Genomic DNA, 24,446 nt, shown 5'->3' with positions numbered 1-24,446 from the left:
ACGGCAGGCTGGGCAGGTGCAGTCAGCCTCATTTTACAGATGAGGAAGGTACTTCAGAGTTTGTAATTTACCATGTATTAAATAGCTTATAAGCAGTGAGGTTGGAACTTGACCCGTATCTTCAGACTTTTAAGTTCAATATTTTTTCTTATGTACCCCCCACCACGCTGATTTTCCCAAGGGAATAAAAAAAAGGAATTTAAATTTAATTAGGTAATCTTTTATCTGTTCTTCCCATTAATCTAGCATGGAGCTGGGGAAAATCTAATACCCTTTTTTTTTAGAACGAGTAAATAGCTGTTCTGAGTAGACATTTATCTTCACTGGGATTTTATTTCATGAAAACACTTTGAAATACTTGTGAGGTAACTATGAAGGCATGTCATTGGCATAATGAGTCATTTTAAGTGTCGAAGTATGCTTGAGGCAAGAGAAGACAGAAGATTGGGGGATTTTTATATGGTGAGTCTTGGGTTGACCAGCTGCTGGCTATTGAATTGAAGTAATGAAGTCAGTCTGTTCTGATGACCATGCCCTGTGGAGAAGAGCAGATCACACCATCTGTGTGAGAATTTATCATTTTCTCTGTTCTTGTCTTACTAGGTTTTGAAGGAGTCACCTGTGAGCGGAATATTGATGACTGTCCTAATCACAAGTGTCAGAATGGAGGGGTTTGTGTGGATGGGGTCAACACTTATAACTGCCGCTGCCCCCCTCAGTGGACAGGTATGTACGGTGTGACAAATCAGTCAGAATGGGGCATAGGTTGGTAACCAGTGGCAGTCTGATATTGAAGTGGGCATCTTTTACAAGGGTCTCTGTGCTACATCATTGGGTATAGTGCTAACCCCATATGTTCCCCCATGTTCACTTAAAGGAAGAAATATTTTCATGGGTATTTATTGGGCAGCTGATGTGAACTCAGCACCGTGCCAGGTGCTGTGGGAGATATGAGAAAGAACATTATTGAAAGACTCTGACATTTTTATCTGGTAAAACAGCACATTGCCTGGAACATAGTAGATGCTTATTAAATATTTGAGAGGAAAGGAACATACTTAAATGCAAAAATATAAATGTTCTTACCATATACACACAAAAAATGGTAACTGTGTGAAGTAATGGATGTGTTAATTGATCTTATCGTGGTAATCATTTCACAATACATATGTACATCAAATCATCATGTACTCCTTAAACTTACACAAATGTTATGTTAAATATAGCTCAATAAAGCTGGAAAAGAAGAAGAAGCTACAACTTGTCAAGTTTTGCTGTGGTATCAAAGAATGTTCATAATTACATGAAAAGGTTATTAAAATGCTCTTCCTTCTTCCAACTAAAAAAAAAAAAAGAAAATAAATTATGCAGGCTGCGAGAGTTCAGAGCTTATTGTTTGTTCACAGACAGAAATCTGTCTCATCTTATTGTCATGTCCTATAATTATGCAAAGGGTTGGGCAGGTCCTCTTGACATTATTTTTACGACACCCAACTCCATTGCTATTTTTTCCTTTTTTGTATCCCTTTTTGCACAGATTTTTTGCACAGAGGCAGATTTTTCTGCCTCTGACATTAGAAGAGTAATCTTGCTTAAATTTACAACCTCTTGGAAGCTTCTAATGTTGTCTTAAGCAGATTTTCCTCTTATTTTTGAAATTGAGTTTATGCAGACATTTCGTTCCAATTTCTGTTTATATCTATTTATCTAACTGAAAGTGGAGACAAGTAAGAACTGATTAAGTGATTAAAACTGAGCCTTTTTGAGAGAAGTTGATTGATTTAATGTGGAAACCCAAGAATAAGTTAACGTTATAAGGAAGAAACTCCAGTACCAGTGAAGGATTGTGCCCAGCAAAGAAGTCTTGAAATTGGATTGCTGTTGTTACTACCTGGTATTCCTTAGATCTAGTCTCCGAATTGCCTTCCCTCCTCTGCAGCAGCTAATTATTTAGAGTACTCTTTAGAGCTGTAGACTTAGGAATAGAAAAAGATTAAAAGGGTTTAAAACTTCAATAATACGATTTCCTGGAAGGGCACACATTTCTGCTTTTAATCCCCAAACTGTCTTTTTTTTAAAGATACTTTCCCACTGGGTTTCCCTAAAATTGGACTTCCCCTAGAATTTCTTCTTGATCCTAGGACTTTACTCCCAACCCTCTGCTCTTTCTGTCATAGTCTCTCTTCTCTTTAGCTTTTGCCATTTCTCTGGTGATTTTTTTCATAGGCCATTTTTTTTTCCAACTTAAAAAGATTACTGTAAAGTTAATTATGTGACAAATAGTAACTGGAAAGATTTGAATTTTTCTCTTTTTAATGATCCTCACAGTGGTATTGGGCAGGATGAGATACTTGTTAGGAACTTGACCCCATTCTAATCTCTCCCTTGCCCTGTGGGAGAGAGTGGCTCTGTGTGGTACCAAGGCTCCTGATGCCAATGAAGATTAAATGATAATTGTGATTTCACTGCTGATTTTTCTTTGATAGCACACTCAGTTTCCTGCTTTGATATTAATTAGGAAGGTCCAATCTTGGGGGAAAGTTTCCCAGTGAAATGATATTTTACCAAAATTTCTTACCCCAGGGTGTTTAGTAAATACCTTTTTCCTATGAAAGCCCTTTGAAGATGTTTCTTTTTCCATGTGCTTTTGTATTTTTTCTAGAGGGGATGGCAGAATTGATAATTCAGTGTGTCAGTGTGTCAGTATTTATTCCTTTTGATCTGCTGTCATTTAAAATACCCTCAGTCTTTGGTTTCCCACCACAGGTTTCCTTCTTCTTTTTCACCGATGCCAATCTTTGGCTTCCGGTGACAGCCTTGTTGTTTTTTTTTAACTGCCCCAATGACCAACAGGATAAAGTCCAAGGTCCTTCCTTCATTATGTGAAGTCCTCCCTGGCCTCAGCCCCATCTGCTTCTTCGACAATAAGAACAGCTTCCTATATCAGCCATTCCCTATGTCCTTGTTCACACCATTTCTTTTCTCTGGATTTCCCTTCTCCTCTCCTCTCCCTATAGTCCTCACCATTTTTGCCTGCCTGGCTCAGATCAAGTGGGTACCACCTTCAGGAAGCCCGCCCCCACCCCCCCCACCATGCCCTCTCTCTAGGCTGAGCTAAGTGTTACCCTCTGGGCTCCCTTACTACCCCATACATTCCTCTGTGATAATGCTCACCACATTAATATTAGCATTATTATGTGCTTGAGGTGAGGGAATGGGGTCATTGAACTGTTGATGACGTCAGTTACCAGAGCGCTTTACAGACCTTTGTTGTCAGTAGCATATAGCTGAGCTGTTCCTGATCCCAGCCCCAACCTCATTCTGAGAAGAATAGAAAGAAAATTTTGGGTTGTAGTGTTCCTATTGATATTGACATTAGAGCTGTAAATAAAGTCACATTAGTATTTTCTGCCTTATACAAATTAAGGAAATGAATGGGGCTGGGAGCTGAGAGTTAACCAATGTTTATTAGCACCCAAATAATGAGCTAATTACAGTGTTTTATTTTATGTAATCTTCACAATAACTGTATGAGGGGTAGAGGTTTTTTTTTTGTTTGTTTGTTTGTTTTTGCGGTACGCGGGCCTCTCACTGTTGTGGCCTCTCCCGTTGCGGAGCACAGGCTCCGGACGCGCAGGCTCAGCGGCCATGGCTCACCGGCCCAGCCGCTCCGCGGCATGTGGGATCCTCCCGGACCGGGGCATGAACCCGTGTCCCCTGCATCGGCAGGCAGACTCTCAACCACTGCGCCACCAGGGAAGCCCTGATTACTGTTTTTGACATCATATTTTACATCTTTCTGTGTTTCCATTAACTACTTATTGTGGCTATAGATGATTTTACTACTTTTGTCTTTTAACCGTCCTGCTAGGCTTTATAAGTAGTTGATCTACTACCTAGCCCAGTGCAGAGTGGTTTTACCTGACATGGTTGTCTAGAATAGTACGAATTTGTGCCTTCAAAGGCTACCACTCTTCTGGACAAACTAAAGCCCAGGTGGAAGAAAGAAATTGGTGTTGGGAGTTGGGCAAATGGTTTACTTTTTTTTTTTTAATAGGAATCTTGTTATAGAGATAAGTCGGTAGTTGGATGTTCCTTTAGGATATGTATGTATACCTAAGGATATGAGGAAGCCTGAGCACAAATATCTTGACTATTACTGTATTTGGCTCCAAGCCATCTTATGAGAGAAGGTCTGCTCTGGCAGATATCCACTTAAGAAAAAAGGTTATAAAAGGTCCCCAAATTAATTGAAGCAGTGTAGATTAATGTTTTGTCTACATAGGTTGTTATTTGAATTTTCCTTTTAAAGGTTCATTTCCTTCAGAATTAAAGTTGACTCTAAACTCAACTCAGAAATTCCTCTCTGGCTGCTTTTGGTTTTGGGTTCACCCCTAGGGCAGACATGATTTATTTTCCTGTGCAGAACCCAGAAATGTAATTTCAGCTTGGGCTTGGATTAGTGCTTTGGGACACTAAGCAGAAGTGAACAATGGAAGTTAGGTGGACATGAGTCAAATAAAACCAATCACATTTTCTCTCAGCTCTCCTGTATAGCATGATGAACCTAAAGTGTTAGGTAAGATTTCCTTTGCTGTCAATTGCTCCAACTTTAGCAAAAATTTTTGGCACAAATCACCAAGTACATACTGCCAGAGGTGCTCTCTGGGAATGGAGTCTTTTCATGGTAGTATTTTGATTTTGAGCTCAGTCCTCCTATTTCAGACTTGCCTCTAGTTGGTGCAAGTTGTTCTCTAGAATGAGGCTTTTCTCAAAATCACTTTTCTGTATTTTTAATACTATAGAAATGGAGCGTTTTGGTGAGAGTGGAAACTAAGTATATCTGAGACTGCAAAAGTTTTTTCATCTGTAGTCTGCATGGAGGAATGGAAAAATGCATCTCCCGTTTCAATTTCTCTGTCAACTTGATTGTGGGGATTTGAAAATAAGCCTGTTTTCTTGAATTCTGCTCCATCCCCACAACCCAGCCTCAGTTTGCTATCATTTGAGCAGACTGCCAGAGTGCTAACCTAAAGCACTGTCATCCCAGAGGTCTCAGAGCTAATTAGTGGTTGTGTTGGTGGGAACAGGGGTGAGTGGTTAGTGTGGCCCAATAAATGCAGGAGGTGAGACTGAGGGATCTTTTCTGCCCTCGTGGTCCATGACTCAATGTCTGGCTTTTGCTGCATCCCAGGAAAGATCCAGTTTCATTTCATGACTTTTCAAGCCCTCAGAGAATGGTTGTAAGGTAGCTTCAATAACATATATTTACTGATTAACTTACAGTTACATACTATGCTAGATGCTATAAGAGACACAGAGAAGAAATATATCAATTCCTAATCTTTGAAGAATGGTCAAATTCACTAGGAAGAAATAAGGAAGTCAACACATAACCACAATAGGAGTTAAAAAGTAGGAATGATCATGAGTTTGAAAGAAGCATGGATAGGAATTGGGGACCATCTAAGTCAGGGGTACCCAACCCCCAGGCCATGGACTGGTAGCAGTCCATGGCCTGTTAGGAACTGGACTGCACAGCAGGAGGTGAGTGTCGGGTGAGCGAGCGAAGCTTCATCTGTATTTACAGCCGCTCCCCATCACTCTCATTACCACCTGAGTTCCGCCTCCTGTCAGATCAGCAGCGGCATTAGATTTTCATAGGAGCACGAACCGTACTGTGAACTGCGCATGCGAGGGATCTAGGTTGCGCGCTCCTTATGAGAATCTAATGCCTGATCGGAGGTGGAGCCGAGGCGGTGATACTAATGCTGGGGAGCGGCTGCAAATACAGATTATCATTAGCAGAGAGGTGTGACTGCACAGAGCCCATAATAAATCAATTGCTTGTAGACTCATATCAAAACCCTATCAGTGAGTGGCAAGTGGCAGTGAAGCTGCATCTTATGGAGTAGCCTGGACATAAGCAACACACTTTGGGTGTCACTGTCTCCCATCATCCCCAGATGGGACCATCTAGTTGCAGGAAAACAAGCTCAGGGCTCCCACTGATTCTGCATTATGGTGAGTTGTATAATTATTTCATTATATATTGCAATGCAATAATAATAGAAATAAAGTGCACAATAAATGTAATGTGCTTGAAACATCCCCAAACCATTCCCCTGCCCTCCGGTCCTTGGAAAATTTGTATTTCAAGAAACCGGTCCCTGATGCCAAGAAGTTTGGGGACCACTGATCTAAGCACTTGTTTGGGTGAGGGGGGAGATTGAGAAGAGTTAACTTCTATTTTAAAATCTGAGTAGTGGGAGAATGTGGGGACTGTTGACAGAGATAAAGAAGTAGGCTAGAGATGGTGGTGAGTTTGAGGTGCGTTTTCCAAGTGAAAACATTCAGCAGTAAGACCTAGGAGGTCAAAATGGAGGTAGGGGCTAGAGACTCAGATTTTGAGTCTTATTTTTGGTTTCCTTGGAAATGTTCAAGTCTGTAAGGAAAGTGTGCAGACTGAGAAGGCCAGAGGGTCTGGATCTTAAGTCTACACTTAAGAAAATTGATGAGGAAAGGGATCCAAAGAATGAAGGTGAGAGAAGGGGATGTGTAAGGGTTCGGAAGAAGCTCTGCCATTATAGCATCACTGAGTCAGGGGGTGCATTTTAAAATTGTACCTTTGACTCAACTCTACATGCCTCTGTTATAGCGCCTGCAGTATTATACTGCTCTTACTGTTTTATATGCTTATTACCTCACCTAGTACACTCTCAGCCTCTGGGGAATTGGGAACTGGCCTTACTTATTTTGGCATTCCCAGGACCAATTTTAACAAATGATGGTTATTGAATGAATGACAACCTGGAGACTCAAATCCAAATGATAATTGCAGAGAGTTAGTCAGAATTTTTGAGGTCATTGGAAATCTTCTAAAATGGAGTTTCTCTATAAAGGAGAGAAGAAAGCCAGATTGCAGGAGGTTAAAGAGAAAAGTGGTTATTGAGGGAGGAGTAAAAGGAGGAGTGGGAATAAATCACTTATTCAAGATTTTGTACACGTAAAAAATGGGGGGACAGAAAGAGAGAGACGGGGCAGCAGGGCAGTAGCTTTAGGGACAGAAACTTCATTCGTGTGACCAACCATAGAACCTTGGCTAGACAAAGAGTTAAGGCAGCTGGAAAGGGGTTGGTTAGTGAACTGGGTTATTTAGGAGTGGTTTACTCTTTCAGGTTTTAGTGGGGAAAAATTAAGTGAAATGGTTGTTGGGAATGGGAGAGAAGGGAGATTGGAAGTTATATTCAGAGAGTGGAAGTACCAGTTTGAGATCTTGGAGTTGAGTGTCAATGAGTGTCTTATAATGAGATCCAGAATGTGAGTCTGTTTGTGATAATGAGTGGATGTGGAGGTCTGTTGAGTTGAGAAAAGTAAGAACTCTTGGCTCAGATGACCTTATTGGTCCTCAACCCAGATGTTGATTTCATGGGAGATGGGAGAGCAAAGAATGAGAGGAACATAAACCATGTGCTTAAGTAATTCAAGGAAGTGGAAGTTGGTCCACGAAGACAATAGAGGTGAAATGATTTAAATTATATTTAGTGTTTAGGGTTTTTTTTAATTTTAAAAGACATACATGTTTAGAATAATTTGGATTTGCATTCATCTCTCTACTTTTTTCTGTCAAAAATGAAAGTATATCCTTTTCTGTAAGGTAAGGAATGAGCATACTTCTCTTAATCTTCTCCTCACTCTCCAGATTTTCTTCAGGTGATCTGGGATTTTAAAATTTATATTATAGTATTATTATTACTGAAATTTAAAGTCTTACCCATGTTCTTTAAAAATTATTGCTATGTATACTGTTTTAAAATCCAATTTATAACCCTTTAAGCTTAGTTCTTTGTATAAGTTGTTCTAACTACCAGTACATTTATAGCACAACCTTCTCACTCCTGAGTTTTTTATTTTCATTTACTTTTTCAGTCAAATGAGTATATCTTTGAGAATTTTTTTACAGAAAAGTGACATGTTGGCATATCCTCAGAGCTCTTGTATATTTGAAAAATATTTTTTTAATTTAGTTGCCTTCATACACAAATGGCATCTTGTATAGATACTGAATTCTTGGGTCACAAATTACGTTGTTATGAAAGTCCCTAGATATTGTTCCTTTGCTTCTTGTAATGAGTATTATAGGGAAGTCCAGTGTCTGCTCAGTCATTCTCTCTCTCCCTCTCTGTCTTTCTGCCTCTCCTTTCACCTCTCTCCTCCCTCTTTAAAATCAGAAGTTTAACCAATATTGGTATAGGTATATTTCCTATTATTTTTTCCTAGTCTTTTCGAGCCCTTTGGATCTGCAGACTTAGGTCTATTCTCACCTCAGAAAAGATTATGTTTCTCATTTGTTTTTGTGTCTTCAGGAACACCTATTACCTTTACACTAGGTCTTCATTCTTCCTCATAGCTAAAATCTTTTCTCTCTATATTTTAATCTGCTTGTTTTTTCCTTTGCATTTCACAAGAGCTTCCTAAGTTTTTCCTTCATAACTGATTTCTTCATTGTCAGTTCTGTCCTTTATCATTTTCAATTCTGATTTGTATTTGAACGGCATTCTTATATTTTTTAAAAAAAATTTTTATTGGAGTATAGTTGATTTACATTCTTATATTCTTATAGTATTTACTCATTGCATCTGGGTCCTCTCTATTTCTGCCTTTCTCTCAGCCCACCCCATTTCATCAGAGTATGATGCCCTATATTTTCATGTCTTCTGAAAACCTACATGTGTATAAAATTCTTTAGAATACAGAACCAATTCTTTCTATAATGTACTAGTTTCTGGAAGTGCACATTTTTCACAAGTATGCTTTTCATCTACATCTTAAGTGGTACCTCTACATCTTTTATATTGAAAAATGTTCTAATGAACTCCAGGTTGTTTTTTGTTTTACTCATTCTGCTCATTAGTAATGGCTTGCCCATAAATAGAGTAGGTTAATTCTCTTTGGAACCCCTGCTACAGTTAGTTTTTTCTTCCAGGGAAGTGAGGGGCTCTTTATGTAAACTGTTTAACAGCCCGGCAGCCCAAGGAAGTGCAAGAGCTAGAGTGTGGACCTCCTAGCAGGGAGACAGAAGTGTGGCACCATTTTCTTCTCTGTGTGGAGAAGCCTCTGTGCCAGCATCAGCTATCTGAATACCCGGCATTGACATAACATCCATCACTCCCATATAGTGGCTGAGGCCGGATGCTCTTTAGTGCTGTTGCATCCGGAATTTGCCCCAGAAGCACCACAGACTTTCTTGTTGCTCTAGCGGCCACAGGAGCCCTGGGACTCCTCAGTGCTTTAAATTGCTGTTGACCTGGAAGGATGGGGTGGAGTTCAGTCCATTCTCCCCGTAGCAGCATGGTGGGCTTTCTGAAACACAAATTGGATTGTGTTGTTTCTTTGCCTAGAGTGATTCAGTAGGTCCCCCTCGTCTTTGGGTAGAGTTCCAAGGCCCTGAGTATAACTCCCTCTCCAGCCTTATCTCCACTGATGCATGCCTTGTAATTGAACCACAGTGTTTTTTTTCATTGCCTCAAATAAGTCACATTTTGCCTTCTGTTCAAACCTGTACACATACACCTCCTTCTGCCTGAAGTACCCTCCCCACCATCCCCCTTTCTACACATCCTGTCACATACGTACACATTCTTACACAACCTGGTTAACATATAAAGTCTCTCTCTTTCTCTCTCTCTCTCTCCTCTCTCTCTCTTTCTTAACAGTAATTTACGATTTATTCAGCTGTAATGCACTTATTCTGACTTTAAACTAGCATCACGTGGCATAATTTTGAGTCCGTTCATGAGATTACTGTTGTACTTATCTCCGTCTGTTTTATAGATTTGTGCACTCTCTGGCACAAGGGCATCATTCTGGGTTTGGAACACACAGCAGTGAACAAATGGTTAAAAGAACCTCAGAAATAGTTAAAGCAGGAGACTATTGTGATCTTAGAATATCAAGACATATGCTGCCATTACTGTTAATATTTGTATGATAAGTTTTTGTTGTAAATGCAACTTTAGGTGGTTTGAAGGTGTAGTCTGTAGGAAAGTGAATTGTCAAAAAAACCCACACTGCCTTGGTACAGGCTGCCATTAGGCCATAATCTTGGCTTGCCAATGAAACATGGTATCCCCCACTGGACCTGCAGAACATAGTTCTTCTCTGTTCTGCTCTGTGTTCCTAAGGCAATATGTATCTATTAGAGCACTTCTTACCCACTATTATAACTATTTATTTGGTTGTAAAACCCTTACTTGTCTGTACGTTCTGGGTACAACCCACAACTCTTTTGTTTACCATTTTAGTCTCCGGTCAAGCCTGGCATGTAGTATATACGTATTTGTTGAATGAATGAATGGAGCATTAAATTTTCCAGTTTGTTCCTGGCCCAATTTCATGCCTCCAAATTCAGGGCTATTATTGGGTGCTGTCAGGGTCTCTTCTCCTTACTTCCCTGAGATACTTTAGTATCTTTCTTCAGTGTGGACCGGGTCTGTACTATGTCTGTAAATCTGGACTAATTTTGTATGATAGTATTACGTTTGACAATCAGTGTAAGCACTCATCACAGTGTCTAGTACCTAGAAATAGCTGAATAAGTCTATTTTTACTATTTGAAGTCAGTAGCACCATTAGGAAATAAAGGAAAGAGTGATTCTTTGCCTATTTACCTTCATGCAGAGGGAGGCAACTGGAAGAGGAGGACCTCTACTGAGGAGGGCTGCCCGCTGATGGGATGTAGTCTTTAGGGAAATCTTGGGTTTCAATTGAAGAAGTAAGGTACCCCACAATAGAGAGTCACCCTTGAGACACAGTCGAAGCATTAAGGTCAAAAGGCAGGGTGAATTTGGTGTGCAATAAATGAGATGGAGTTCAGCAGCTAAGGAAGAGGGTGGAATGAGAGGCATGTGTATTGATGGGGGGGATGTAAATAAGGGGGTGATGGAAAGTTTGGGAGTATGAATAGGATAGAGACACCCTAAAGGTGTGAGGGAGATGAGTTAAAAGATGATGATTATTTTGAGGTTAGAATGACTTAAGTGAGAGAAGACAAGAGCAGATCAAATTTGTTTAACAAATATTTTTGATTACTTCTCAAGAAATATTATTAGCTGGGCATGTGCTAAGTGCTAGGGATTCACTGATGAAGTAAATGGTGCCACCCATTTCTCCATAGAACTTACAGTCTAGTAACACAGACATAAAGCATATTATCTGTAAGATTTTGAACTCTAATAAATACCTAGTGGGAAAAGTAGAGGTTATTAGCATATTAACAGTTTGAACTAGTTGAACTAGTTGAGTTTGGGGTAGGTATGTACTGTCTCTTTCAGCTGTGGGCGGTGAGTATGGATTATTAGGGGATGGTTGAGCCTAAGAGTGCTCCAGGTACAGGGAACAGCTTGTGCAAAGACCTGTAGCGGGGAAAGATTGTGGTTATGTTGAGAAAGGATAAAAATAAAAAGCCAGAGTGCCTGGCACGAGTGATATTTCAAGGGGAGAGACTGGAGAGGTAGGCAGAAAATGTAGATAGGATTTAGAATGTTATCCTAAGTGTAATGGAAGTCATCAAAGGGCTTGAACAGGCAAATGGCACAATCCACTGTACGCGATGAGATTAAGTTGGTGACTCTTTAGAAAAAAAATAATTGATCAGGATGCAGGGAAACCAGGCTTTTGAGGAGGCCTGAAAAAGATGATGGTGTCTAGGATTCATGGGAACGTTCACTGAGATTCTTGCGTCTATCTGCACGTGTATCCTGCACACCTACAAGATCCCCTTAGCCACTTGTAACCCTAGCCTCATATATACATGTGTGTGCTTGTACGTTAGTGCATGCACACAGCCTCTCATTAGGCAGACCCTGTAGACTCCAGTGTTTGTGCAAAATGTTTCAACCATCTTTCGTCCTGGGAAGTTGTAGAATAGTCAAGCTTGTCCTCTGCCCTTTCACTTCAGGAGCGGAATGGAAACTCTCCTGTGTGTAGAGGAGAAGGTTTGTAGGACACAGGTTACAAGAATGCCCTGCTATGATATGAACAGATGAAACTCCCCAACTCAGGAGCCCGGGTGACTGCTGGCTGGAAGCGTATATCGGAGACCGAATTCTCTTGACTTAACCAAAGAAGAGGTAGCAGGGTCAGGGCAGGGGTCAGCCAAGCTCATTTTTACATGTTCCTCACGTGGTGATCGTTGTTGCTAATGAGAGTTGCCCCTTAGCAGGGCCGTTGATGTGGTGCGAGTTTCCCCCCGCCCAAGTTGAGAGGTGACTAGGAGGGGAGGGCTTCTTTCAGAAGTGCTAAGCCTCAGCGACCATTTCTTTTCTTTCCTTTTTTCCCCTTCCTCCTCTTGTTTCCCAGTCACTTGTAACTCCAAGTCAGATTGATGGTTTGTTTGTGGTGTCCTGAGAAAACCATAATGGACTGTTTGTATCCCGATGTCTTGCAGCTCATAAAATGGTGTCTGTTTAGTGGTCCTGAGCTCACATGGCTAGAACTTGATGCTCGTGAGGCCCAGTTCATAGTTCCCATTTCAGTACAGTCCTGTTGGTTTCACTCTGTTATATTTTCTGACACCGGCACTGCCCATAGTCTTACTCATTCATCCTTTGCTTTTAAGACCATAGGACGGTGCAATAAGAAAAGATCATTATGAAAGTGACCCCACTCCTACAAAATCAATACCACGTACTTATTTTTCTTGTTTTTCTTTTTTTAATAAATTTATTTTTTTATTGAAGTATAGTAGATTTAGTGTTGTGTTAATTTCTGCTGTACAGCAAAGTGATTCAGTTATACATATGTATACATTCCTTTTAACTTTTTTTTTTTTTCTCTGCGGCACACGAGCCTCTCACCGCCGTGGCCTCCCCCGCCACAGAGCACAGGCTCCGGACGCGCAGGCCCTGTGGCCACGGCCCACGGGCCCAGCCGCTCCGCGGCATGCGGGATCCTCCCGGACCGGGGCACGAACCCGTGTCCCCTGCATCGGCAGGCAGACCCCCAACCACTGCGCCACCAGGGAAGCCCTGTATACATTCTTTTTAAAATTCTTTTCCATTATGGTTTATCATAGGATAATTGAGTATAGTTCCCTGTGCTATACAGTTGTGGCCTCTCCCATTGCGGAGCACAGTCTCCGGACGCGCAGTCTCAGCGGCCATGGGTCACGGGCCCAGCCGCTTCGCGGCATGTGGTATCCTCCCGGACCGGGGCACGATCCCGTGTCCTCTGCATCGGCAGGCGGACTCTCAACCACTGCGCCACCAGGGACCTTGTTGTTTATCCATCCTATATATAATAGTTTGCGCCTGCTAACCGCAGACTCCCTTCCCCACCCCCATCCCCCTTGGCAACCACAAGTCTGTTCTCTGTGTGTGAGTGTGTTTCTGTTTTGTAGATAGGTTCATTTGTGTCATATTTTATTTATTTATTTTTAATCAAAGTATAGTTGATTCGCAATATTGTTTTAGTTTCAGGCGTACAGCACAGATTCAGTTTTTTATATATGTGTATATATATATATATATTCTTCTTCAGATTCTCTTCCCTTATCAGTTATTACAAAATATTGAGTACAGTTCTTTGTGCCATACAGTAGGTCCTTGACATCACTAATTATTAGAGGAATGCAAGTCAAAACAACAGTGAGCTACCACCTCACACCAGTCAGAATGGCTGTCATCAAAAAGTCTACATATAATAAATGCTGGGGAGGGTGTGGAGAAAAGGGAACCCTCCTACACTGTTGGTGGGAACATAAATTGGTACAGCCTTTGTGGAGAACAGTATGAAGGTTCCTTAAAAAAATAAAAATAGAGTTACCATATGATCCTGCAATCCCACTCCTAGCCATATATCCAGAGAAAACCGTAATTCAAAAAGACACATGCACCCCCATGTTCATTGCAGCACTATTTACAATAGCCAAGACATGGAAGCAGCCTAAGTGTCCATCGACAGATGAATGGATAAAGAAGATGTGGTACATATACACAATGGGATATTACTCAACCATAGGAAAGAATGAAATAATGCCATTTGCAGCAACATGGATGGAACTAGAGATTATCATACTAAGTGAAGTAAGTCAGACAGAGAAAGACAAATATCATATGATATCAATTATATGTAGGATCTAAAAAAACATAGGAATGAACTTATTTACAAAACAGACAAAGAAAACAAACTTAAGGTTACCAAAGGGAAAGGGGGGTGGGGGGAGGGATAAATTAGGAAGCTGGCTTAACATACATACACTACTATATATGAAATAGCATACTTGTTCTTAGTTGTATTATCTTCATTTGTAGCACTGCTTAGGCATCTTGCTCTTCCCGTATGTTTCTCAACCCTGCCCTTTCCCTCAACAGTCATTTTGAAGACTAACTTGAAGTGTTGTGATCTCACACCCCAATGTCCTTTTCAGCACTTGATTTCCGTTTTTAATTTTGTCTATTTCTAGTTCTTCTTCCAACTAGCTGTGTAAATGTGGACAAGTCACTGTACCTCTCTGGTCCTAGTTTTGTCTGTAAATGAGCACATTAGGTTGAATCTAAGGTCTGTTTCACCACTGACGCTAAGTGTCTGGTACAGTGCCTGACATGTAAACCGAGGTGAATGGCCAACAAAGTCCTTGCTCTCGTGGAGCTTACAGTCTAACAGAGACAGAGAGTGCAAAACACAAATGAATATAAAATTACACCATTTGATAAATGATAAGACAGACTGAATGGAGTAGGTGCAATGAAGGAGAAGAATGAGGAGTGTGAGCTTGGAGGTCTACTTAAATTATAAGGAAGGTCAAGGTATGAAATAGTAATTAGCCATATGGATAAGAGGGAGAAGGATATTTGAGGTGAAGAGAACAGGATATGCAGAGGCTCTGAGGTAGGAAAGAATTTAATGCTTAAGGAGCCAACAGTAAGCCATTGTGGCTATAGAGTAAAATATATGAAGGAAAGATAGAGATTTGAGATATATTTATGAAACAAAAGCTATCACCCAGAGAATTATCAGTATATACAGGTGGCTCTGAGTGTTTAAGGTGTCAGCCAAGGATTTGGTAGTGTAGCATTTCATACCAAGTTAGTACAGACTCATAGTGGCAATAGGGAAAGTAGTTTCTAGAAACAAGTGGTTTCCTTTCTAATAGGAGATGGGAAAAGCCTAATAGCCCCCTGCTTTAGTCCCAATGTCAGATGCCAGTAGCCTGCAATACCCGGCAGGTGAAATTAGTAAGAGGGATAATTGATGCCCTCAAAAACTTGCCTAACCGAGCTTTGTGCAACATATTTTGGGAGTCCACCAGCAGAGTTTGTGTGCTGACACATGCTGAGACTTGTTTGGATTGAAGGTGTAGTAGCTAGGTAGGGCATGGAAAGAGCGCAGCTCTCGCTTTTCACCAGAGGCTTTTATATGCTAGGTAGCTCCTAACTTAGTGCTTTCTCCTTCTCTCCCTACTAAAAGAAAGTCATTTGCTTTTAGTCCCTCCTGTATTCTACTGGCAGACTAATGTTCACATGCAACTTTGATCATACCTTCCCCCACCTGAGAGCCTACAATAACTTCCCTTTGCTTGTTGTATCAAGTTCAGAATTCATATTAGAATTCAAAGCCTCACATGGTCTCCAGCCTTTTCTCATTTCAAACCCCAACTAAGAATAGACTCCAGTCATTTTGACGTCTTCAAAACCGAACCCTACCTACCTGAGTAAGCCTTCTTCCTCCAGCCCAGGCTGACGCTTTCTTGCCATGGAGTAGTGGGAAAAGCTGAATGACCTCAGACAATGGACTCAGCCCTTCTAGTAGATCTCCGAGAAACTTCCCTATTTCAATACTTAGTGACTTTTTGTCTTTATTCATTTCTACCAAGGGTCTCTTCTTTTATTGTCTCATGCTTCCATGCCTTCTCTGTGTGCTTTAAGAGCCTAGGATCAGAGACTTAGTCTGTAGATCTTGTGGACCAAACCCAGGGCTGGATAGTTAACCGTGCTGCAGTAGAAAGAACAGTAGTTTTGGAGTCAAATTGATCTGAGTTTGAATGATAGTGCTCTGACTTACCAGTTTATGACTCTGGGTGGGGATGGTGGGGTTGGTGGTTACATAACCTTTCTGAGCCTCACGTTTCTTATTTTTAGGCTCCTGCATTGGTTTCCTCCTTTGCCAAGAGGGGTGGTGACACGAACGAAGCGCAGTATGTTGGCAGACTTTCCACTGGGAATTTTGGAACAAGCAATTTAGTGGCACCCTGGTTACTGTTTTTATATTCTGAATGTAATGACTGGTTGCTAGAATTGGAATGAGGAAACAATTCTGGCATAAATATGCCTGAGAAGGATTTTGTCCTGGAGAAATGTGCCTGAACCTTAGAGAAAAATGATCCATTCTATAAAAGATTATTTATAAGCCAGTATTCTCTTGACTCTGTAGATTTGATTTCTCTAACAGTATCTAACACCAAACACCTAAGGTATTTGATGAAGGTATCTAACCTTCAAAAATCAACCTCATTAGAAAAACAGTCAACGGTACTCAAAGAATACATTTGATTTTTTGGACAGTAATTTGAAGTCATAATTTTTCCCAGTAATTTGATGGTGCGAGTCATGATTTTAATCTTCACCTTTCCTGTCCTGTCTCCTTCCCCATGCCTTTGTGTGCTTGGGAAGACTGAGATGCACAGAGATTGTTTTGATATGGTGAGATTCACACTTCAAGTCTTTGTTACGAATTTGAGAGTCAGCAGCTCTAGTTTAAATCCCAGCTCTCCTGCACTCCCCGCCTCACAACAGGGAAGTTATTTTACTTCTCTGAGCCCGTTTCCTCAACTATAAATGAGATAATGATTGTGACAACTCAAGCACAATGCCTGGTTCATAGTATGCAATCAGTGACTCTTGGTTTCCTTTACCAAGAGAACAAAATTTTCATTCCAAGCATTGTTTCATTAACCTAGTCTGTCTTACTACAGTATTTAAGTGTCTGGGTATTATAATGCATACGAAATACATATGAGATGTTTCAAAATCACAGTGTCTTATACTCAGAATTATCACAGAGCCAATAAGAAAGAAAAATAACATCCAAATTTCTCACATTCAGCAAGTCAGTTTGGTTTGACGATAGCACGGTATTTGAGTCATAAGTGTAAGAGAAAAGACTCTCAGTAATTTCCAGGTTACAGAAACTCTTCACCTGCTTCTTGGTTATGTTTTCATTTCTAAATCCCACCTGCATCTTAATTACACACCTGTCTTTAATCTGAGGTAGCATTTCTGCCAGTAAAGTAGGGGAGCAAAGCTTTCTATACTAAATGACATCGTCTACCCTGGGGAAGTGTTTGCTCCTGCACTCACTCACTCACTCACTCACTCACTCGCTCACTCACTTTGTATTAGTTAATACTGCAGGTTGCAATTGACAGATCCCCATCTGAAATTAGGGAAACCTGTTGGAAGGGACATCTCTCAGAATGGCTGTGCTCTTGAATGGACTTATGAAGAGTGGGTCTTTGGGAACAATTGGAACCAGTAACTTGAATGCCCCCAGATTCTATTTTTCTTTTCTGTGTACTTCTGATTCACTGTCATCATTTTGTGTGTAGACTGGTCATGTTATTCTTTTGGTCCATGTGGTAGAGGGTCTCTAGTCCAAAAGTTTGGAAAAGAGACACAGTGACAGTTTGTATAAGATGCCCATCCTGGATCAGTCAGCTGTGACCAGGAAGGCATGCATGATCATGTAAAGACATGGTGGCTCCTTCAAGAATTATGTGGATGAAGTGGGGTGAGGAGAGCAGCACAGAAGCAGGGTCCTGAGCACAGAGTTCCAGAGATGCTCACACCCCCATTCTGCCATCTTAGGTAGAGGGATCTTAGCTGGGAATACAAAAAATATTCCTGAACTGAGGTTGCTTGCAGCCAAGTGATGGGAGATTGCTGTGCGATCAAAGAAGTGCAATAGAATGATGTTGGTTCTGTAATAATGGATGTATAGGTTAGATAGGAGTAAAGAATAGGTTGTCAGTTAGGTTGGATCAGACACAACTAGCTTCTGTTAGCAGTGATGGCTACACAATTGGGCACTTTGCAGACTCTGGAAATACTTGAGCCAAGTTGAATTGTTATCTGGGGACTAGGTATAGCCTTGGCATTTTCTGAGTATAAAAGTTCTGTGCTTTGTCATTAAGAGGCCTCTTCATCAGAGTGCCTTTTTGAGTTATTCAGTGAGTTTTTTACAGAGAAAGAATTAAGGACACCTTGAGGTGTTTTGGGTTTTAGCCACTTGTCATGTTCTGTTTTAGAGAATTCATATGATCTGAATATTCATTCCCTTTGGTAGCTCCCTAAACTGGTACTAAAAGACCTCTGATAAGAAAGATTCATCAGTTTGTTTTACAACTCAGGTGGCCTGGCACTAAATGCTTGCTAATCACAAATTCCTTGCTTATAAGTCGATTGTCACTGGGCCTAAGAGCCTTTGCCATAGTCCCCCATCCTTGCTCTCATAGTGACCTGCAGTCCATTCAGAAGTGGTCTTATTATCATCCTTCAGTTTGCTTTCTTAGGCAGAACAAACTGATCCTTTTCCATCTTCTACTACATTAGGTCGGCTTCCCACATCTTATTCCACTCATCCAGTATTTGCTCCAGTCTCATCATCTTGGCTTTGCCTTTCACATTCATATTTTACCATGGCTCTTACTGTCCTTAGTTCCTTAATTTTTTCTCTCTACCCTTGCTTGCCCTTACCATTATTTTATTTTATTTTTTTTTAATTATTATTTCTTTTTCTTTTTCTTTTTTTTTTGCGGTACGCGGGCCTCTCACTGTTGTGGCCTCTCCCGTTGCGGAGCACGAGCTCCGGACGCGCAGGCTCAGCGGCCATGGCTCACGGGCCCAGCCGCTCTGTGGCATGTGGGATCTTCCCGGACCGGGGCACGAACCTGTGTCCCCTGCATCGGTAGGCGGACTCCCAACCACTGCGCCACCAGGGAAGCCCTACCATTATTTTTAATTAAACCTTTTATTTTGAGATAATTATAGTTTCACACAAAGTTATAAGAATTAACAGAGAGATACTGTTTACCCTTAACCAAGTCTTCCCCAATGGTAACATCGCCTTGCAGAACTACTATCCAGCATCATAAACAGGATGTTGACATTGATACGGTCAAGATATAGAACAGTAGCCCTAAAGCTTTGATTTTTAGGTTGCTTCTCATTATTCTTGTCCTTACTCATCTCTTAGACTCTTCTCTCCTTGCTCTTCTCACTTATGTATTCATTGTCCCAGGGATTTAACCAAATCAGATTTAAGGATCTTAGAAGACTCAATTTTCTCTTTGATAGGTTGGCTAGATTTCATGGTGTCAGAGTTTCTAGGGATGGCAACTTGCATTCTGTAAATTATTTGCCTGGAATAACTATATGGATGTCTCAAGGTGGCCTTAAAATTCATGTGAGGACCTGGTCTGCTGTGAGTTAATTTTGCCTCAATTTCAGGCAGGTCACGTGAGGGTGAAGAGTGTGTGGGGGCTGGTATGGTACTAATCCTCTGAGACTTAAGAACCCTAATCAAAGGCGCTTTTCCCCCCAAAGGACAGTTCTGCACAGAGGATGTGGATGAGTGCCTGCTGCAACCCAATGCCTGTCAGAACGGGGGCACCTGTACCAACCGCAATGGGGGCTATGGCTGTGTGTGTGTTAATGGCTGGAGTGGAGATGACTGCAGTGAGAACATTGATGACTGCGCCTTCGCCTCCTGCACTCCAGGCTCCACCTGCATTGATCGTGTGGCCTCCTTCTCTTGCATGTGCCCAGAAGGAAAGGCAGGTAAGGCCAGCGGAAGAACAGAGCTGGAAACGAGGGAAAGGGCTGGTGAGCAGTCGGGATTTCTGCCTCCTTCTCTTTCATCCCTTTTGGGGTATGTCCTTTTAATTTCCATCGGTAGGAACATGCCTCTCAAAGCTGTTCTTCTGGAAATGTAATTAGCCAAAGTGCTGTGAAATTAGTTTTCTTCTTTAGGACTTTTGGCTCTCAACTCTGTGTACCTCAGTTTTTCATCCCTCCAAAATGAAAGTTAACAACTATTGCCTTGGGAACATCTATAGCCCTCCTTAAGATTTTAAGCTGAAAGGCAACTCCGAAATTAAGATGAATTTCTCAGAAATTAAGACAAAATTACTCACAAATGGATGTAGCCAGTTAATGTTAAGAAGAAATAATCCATTTACCCAGAAAAAGCTGGCAAGAGGGAAACAATTAAGTGCATTCCAGCTCTCCACATTGTCCTCTAAGGGAAGGTTTTTACCAACTGCAAAGTTAACATTGCTCTAGCCTTTCAGTTTAACAGCTTCTGGTTCTAGGAATAGAGCAGTGAAGGGAGGAATGTGATGGAAGGAGATTGCTTAGTGAGAGAACTTTGTGCCTAGCAGTTTTGAAATGTTCTTATATCTATGCCTTTCCAAAAGCCCCACCTCCAGCTTTGTAGAAGAAGCCTTAGTCACCTCTTCTTAAGCTAATTTCAGACTGGAAAATCCAGTTCCCATGTGAACTATGCAGAACATGGGGCCTAGTAATATCTTCAGAGTCCTGAGGGCACCTGAGCCAGGAATGTTGACACTATTAAAAAGCTGCCTGAGTATAGGCTGATGATGTTCAGCTGATTTTTTCTTCTGAGGCTAGTGAAATGCAGGTGGCCCCAAGATGATCAGGTAGCATGATCTTGGGAGAGTAGGTTGCCTAATAAAATATAGGATGTATGTAATGTTTGGGACATATAGTAAATAATTATTTGTTGTTTCTCTGAAATTCAAATTGAACTGGGAGTCCTCTATTTTTATTTGTTAAAACATGACAGCACAATGGGAAGTATATCTCCCTTTTCCTGTCTCCCATCATCTAACCATCTCACTTTATGGCCTCACTTTATCTACCCTTGGGGAGGGGTCCAGCTAAGGGCTCAGGGTCAGGGTATCAGGGTTGTCTGCAGAAGCTCCTTGCTTTGCTGCTGGCTGCAGCATGTCCCTAAGATTGGGTCAGGAAATTGCCTCTAAATCTTCATATTGGATTTTGATGTGCCAGTCATAAGGTTTTCCCTCCTCCATGAAAGAGAAAACTGTTCCCCAAGTAAGGGACATTTTCTCTTTATTCTCCTTACCCCACCCTGTGATAGGTCTCTTATGTCATCTGGATGATGCATGCATCAGCAACCCCTGCCACAAGGGGGCACTGTGTGATACCAACCCTCTGAATGGGCAGTATATTTGCACCTGTCCACAAGGCTACAAAGGGGGTGACTGTACAGAAGATGTGGATGAGTGTGCCATGGGTGAGTACACAGAACCTTTCCGATTCCTCATGGTGTCTGTCTAGCTCAGCAAGCATTTAAGCTGAAGCTCATTTTTACTCTACGAGCATGTTTCACCCAAACCTCGGATCTCACCTGTTATATGCCCACTGTTCACAGCTAACCTTTCAGTGTAACCATATATTCTATTCTGGGAATTGAAATATATAGAAGGTTTGTACTTGACTCTTAACATAAAGCCCTACCTTAGTGACAGTTTGGGCATAAGAACAGTAGAGACTCACAAGAGTTGAGGTTGTCCTAGTTTGTCTTTCTTTCCTTATTTCCTCCCTTCCTCCCTTCCTTCCTTCCCTCCCTCCCTCCCTCCCTCCTTCCTTCCTTCATCTTGTTTATTTATTTACTTACTTTCTTATTGATTGGTTGATTAGAAGAAAATAGGAAATTGAGAACCAGATTATTAAAGACCTGGCCCTAATGCTAATAATCTGACCCACTTCTGTAGTCCACATTTGTGGAAACCGCATCAAGTGCTCTGATCCTGGTGATTGGTGCTTGTGTCTTCCAGCCAATAGCAATCCTTGTGAGCATGCGGGAAAATGTGTGAACACAGATGGTGCCTTCCACTGTGAGTGTCTGAAGGGCTATGCAGGGCCTCGTTGCGAGATGGACATCAACGAGTGCCATTCAGACCCCTGCAAGAATGATGCCACCTGTCTGGATAAGATTGGAGGCTTCACATGTCTGTGCATGCCAGGTACATGGGCCGTCAGTATGTGGGATCTAGACAGGAGGCACTGCACTGTGCTTCTCTTAGGCAGAGCACTCAGTATAGCGTGGCAATTCCATAAGCTCTGTTACCATTTAATCCCTCGCCAAGGGGACCCTTAAGGAGTAAGGCCATCTTAGAATTCTTAGAGCTATGAAAAGCAATCCCATTATGTCAAAACCCAGATACATGTGAGAGAAAAATTCAGAAGATTTTTAAAATGCAAGTATACTTTGATTTAATAAAGGATTTATCATAAAAATTCTTTAAATAGCAAGCTTTCCTTATCCCCTGATATGTTACAAATAGCATACCATTCCATTTATAGAAAATAATTTTACCCATAATTGTATAGGAACTTGCCATTTATCTCATAGTGAGATACACATGCTTTGTTATACTCTGGAACTCTTCTGCAGAGACCATTGCTTGAATCCTCAGAAAGCACAGCTAAACCCAGCTTAAAAATGACAGCTGCCAGTGGCTGCTTTGCCTGATTGAGGGTGCTGGCCTCTCTAGCCTTGGCAGGCCTTCCCGACCTTTACTTGCACCCTGAGAGCAACAGCATCTCTGACTCAGCTGGTCTTTAGGAACTTGGACTGGGGACCCTGTGGGCCTGGCACTGTCCTGAAAGCAAAGCCTAGACTGATCAGAGAATGTGGTTCAGTCTTTGTTGGCATGCTAGGTCTTAGCAAGGTCTTTGGAGGTGACCTCTTCCCCCTCTCCACAGAGACATGGATATCCCAGAATATTCCCCTGTCTGGCTGTTGCTTACAGTGACTGTTTCCAATCATAGCAGAGTCCTCTTCTCCCTCTGCAGAAATGTTCATACTCATAGAGGATATAGTCGTCTTTGCAACTTTGTGCTTTCTTGGCTAGAACACGCGTTTGTCTTTTTCTAAGCCACTTGTGTGGTCCATTTTGTTCAGGTTTCAAAGGTGTGCATTGTGAATTGGAGATAAATGAATGTCAGAGCAACCCTTGCGTGAACAATGGACAGTGTGTGGATAAAGTCAATCGCTTCCAGTGTCTGTGTCCGCCTGGTAAATGCCCACCACCTGCCCCTGTTTTCTTTGAAAGCATAAAGCTGACTGACCACAGGGAAGGGAGGAGGGAGAGAACGTGTGTGGGCTGTACATGAGGAAGTCATTAAAGTGAGTGCTTCAGGATAGGCATGTGTGTGTACAGAAATGGGGGATTTGTTTCAGCTAGTGTATCTTCCAAATCCTTTGTGGCCAGAAGTCCAAGTCTATTCTGAATGACCCATGACCTCTCTGTCTGTGTGTACATTTGGGAAAGTTCATACCTCACGGAAGCCTTAGTTCTAAGTTATTCAGGATTTTATTTTTTCCTGTGGGTCATATTCTTGAAACCTTTCTGTGAGATGATTATTTTTAGACATTTCACCCATGGGTACAGAAACAGCACAAGGCAATTCTTTCCAGAGAATGCTGTGTCTCTCCTTTTGCTCCCCAAAGCTGTTGTTGAAGACGTGCTAAATTTTCTGCCAGAGTCTGTAGCCTCTCTTGTTTCTTTAGAGAGGAGGTCCCAGTTCTTCTGAAGCTACATTCACTTTTTAGGGGGCTCTGCCTATAACCATTCAGTCCCCACTTTAACTAGAAGTGAAATCTGTGCTGGGAAGAATAAAGGTAGAGAGACACACAGGTACCTCTGATGCCCTGAGCCTCACCCAGTTACCCTAGTTACCTGTTGGGTAGAATAATTCTACATTTGCTGACCCATGGGTATAAACCCTGCCAATAACAACCCAGTTCTCTTTGGGCATCATTCTCATAATAAGGAAGACATAGGATAACCCTTTGACTTGTGTCATCGCTGTACCCTTTTCAGGTTTCACTGGGCCAGTTTGCCAGATCGATATTGACGACTGTTCCAGTACTCCATGTCTGAATGGGGCAAAGTGTATAGATCACCCAAATGGTTATGAATGCCAGTGCGCCACAGGTAAGAATTTTTCACTTCTTATTCCCCTGGTAGGTCTGCCTGAACAAAACAGGAGACCGTCCTCTTCTAGCTGCCCTGCCAGGCCAGTCCACTAACATGGGCTGCTCTGGGTTTAGAAAGAGCTTCTTCCAAGCCTCTTTCTTGCTGCTACTCTCACTGATTCCTCTACAACACCTGCCTCCTTCACCACAATTGTGGCCTGGCCTGGACATTTCCATTTGGTGCCCCTGTCTTTCTTGGGCAGATTTTGGCAACGGTGAGTTTCCAGCTGGCTTGACCTACTCCTTTGGAAAAGGGAAGAGTTCCAGTTGAAAGCTATTTTTCACTGGGGCTTCTCAGCAGGAGACCTGTCTCTGTGTTTCTTGAGGCAAGTGATCGAACAAAGGCCCAGAAATCTGGGGGC

At 41.7% G+C, this 24,446-nt stretch overlaps 1 protein-coding gene across 1 annotated transcript in view; it reads left to right on the top strand.

The window, feature by feature from the left end:
- Window positions 1-24,446, top strand: part of NOTCH2 (notch receptor 2) — a 176,883-nt gene that overhangs the window by 97,193 nt on the left and 55,244 nt on the right. The window contains exons 5-10 of the mRNA XM_007457124.1: window positions 604-726; window positions 19,602-19,835; window positions 21,178-21,333; window positions 21,878-22,066; window positions 23,008-23,121; window positions 23,930-24,043. Of these exons, the coding sequence (XP_007457186.1) occupies window positions 604-726; window positions 19,602-19,835; window positions 21,178-21,333; window positions 21,878-22,066; window positions 23,008-23,121; window positions 23,930-24,043 (930 nt within the window). The remainder of the gene's footprint in view (window positions 1-603; window positions 727-19,601; window positions 19,836-21,177; window positions 21,334-21,877; window positions 22,067-23,007; window positions 23,122-23,929; window positions 24,044-24,446) is intronic.

The sequence above is a fragment of the Lipotes vexillifer genome, unplaced genomic scaffold, assembly GCF_000442215.2.
Source record: "Lipotes vexillifer unplaced genomic scaffold, Lipotes_vexillifer_v1.1 scaffold511, whole genome shotgun sequence".
NCBI classification, from domain to species: Eukaryota; Metazoa; Chordata; class Mammalia; order Artiodactyla; family Lipotidae; genus Lipotes; species Lipotes vexillifer.
The sequence above is the reverse complement of the archived record's forward strand: the minus strand, read 5'-3'. Positions and strand labels throughout refer to the sequence as shown.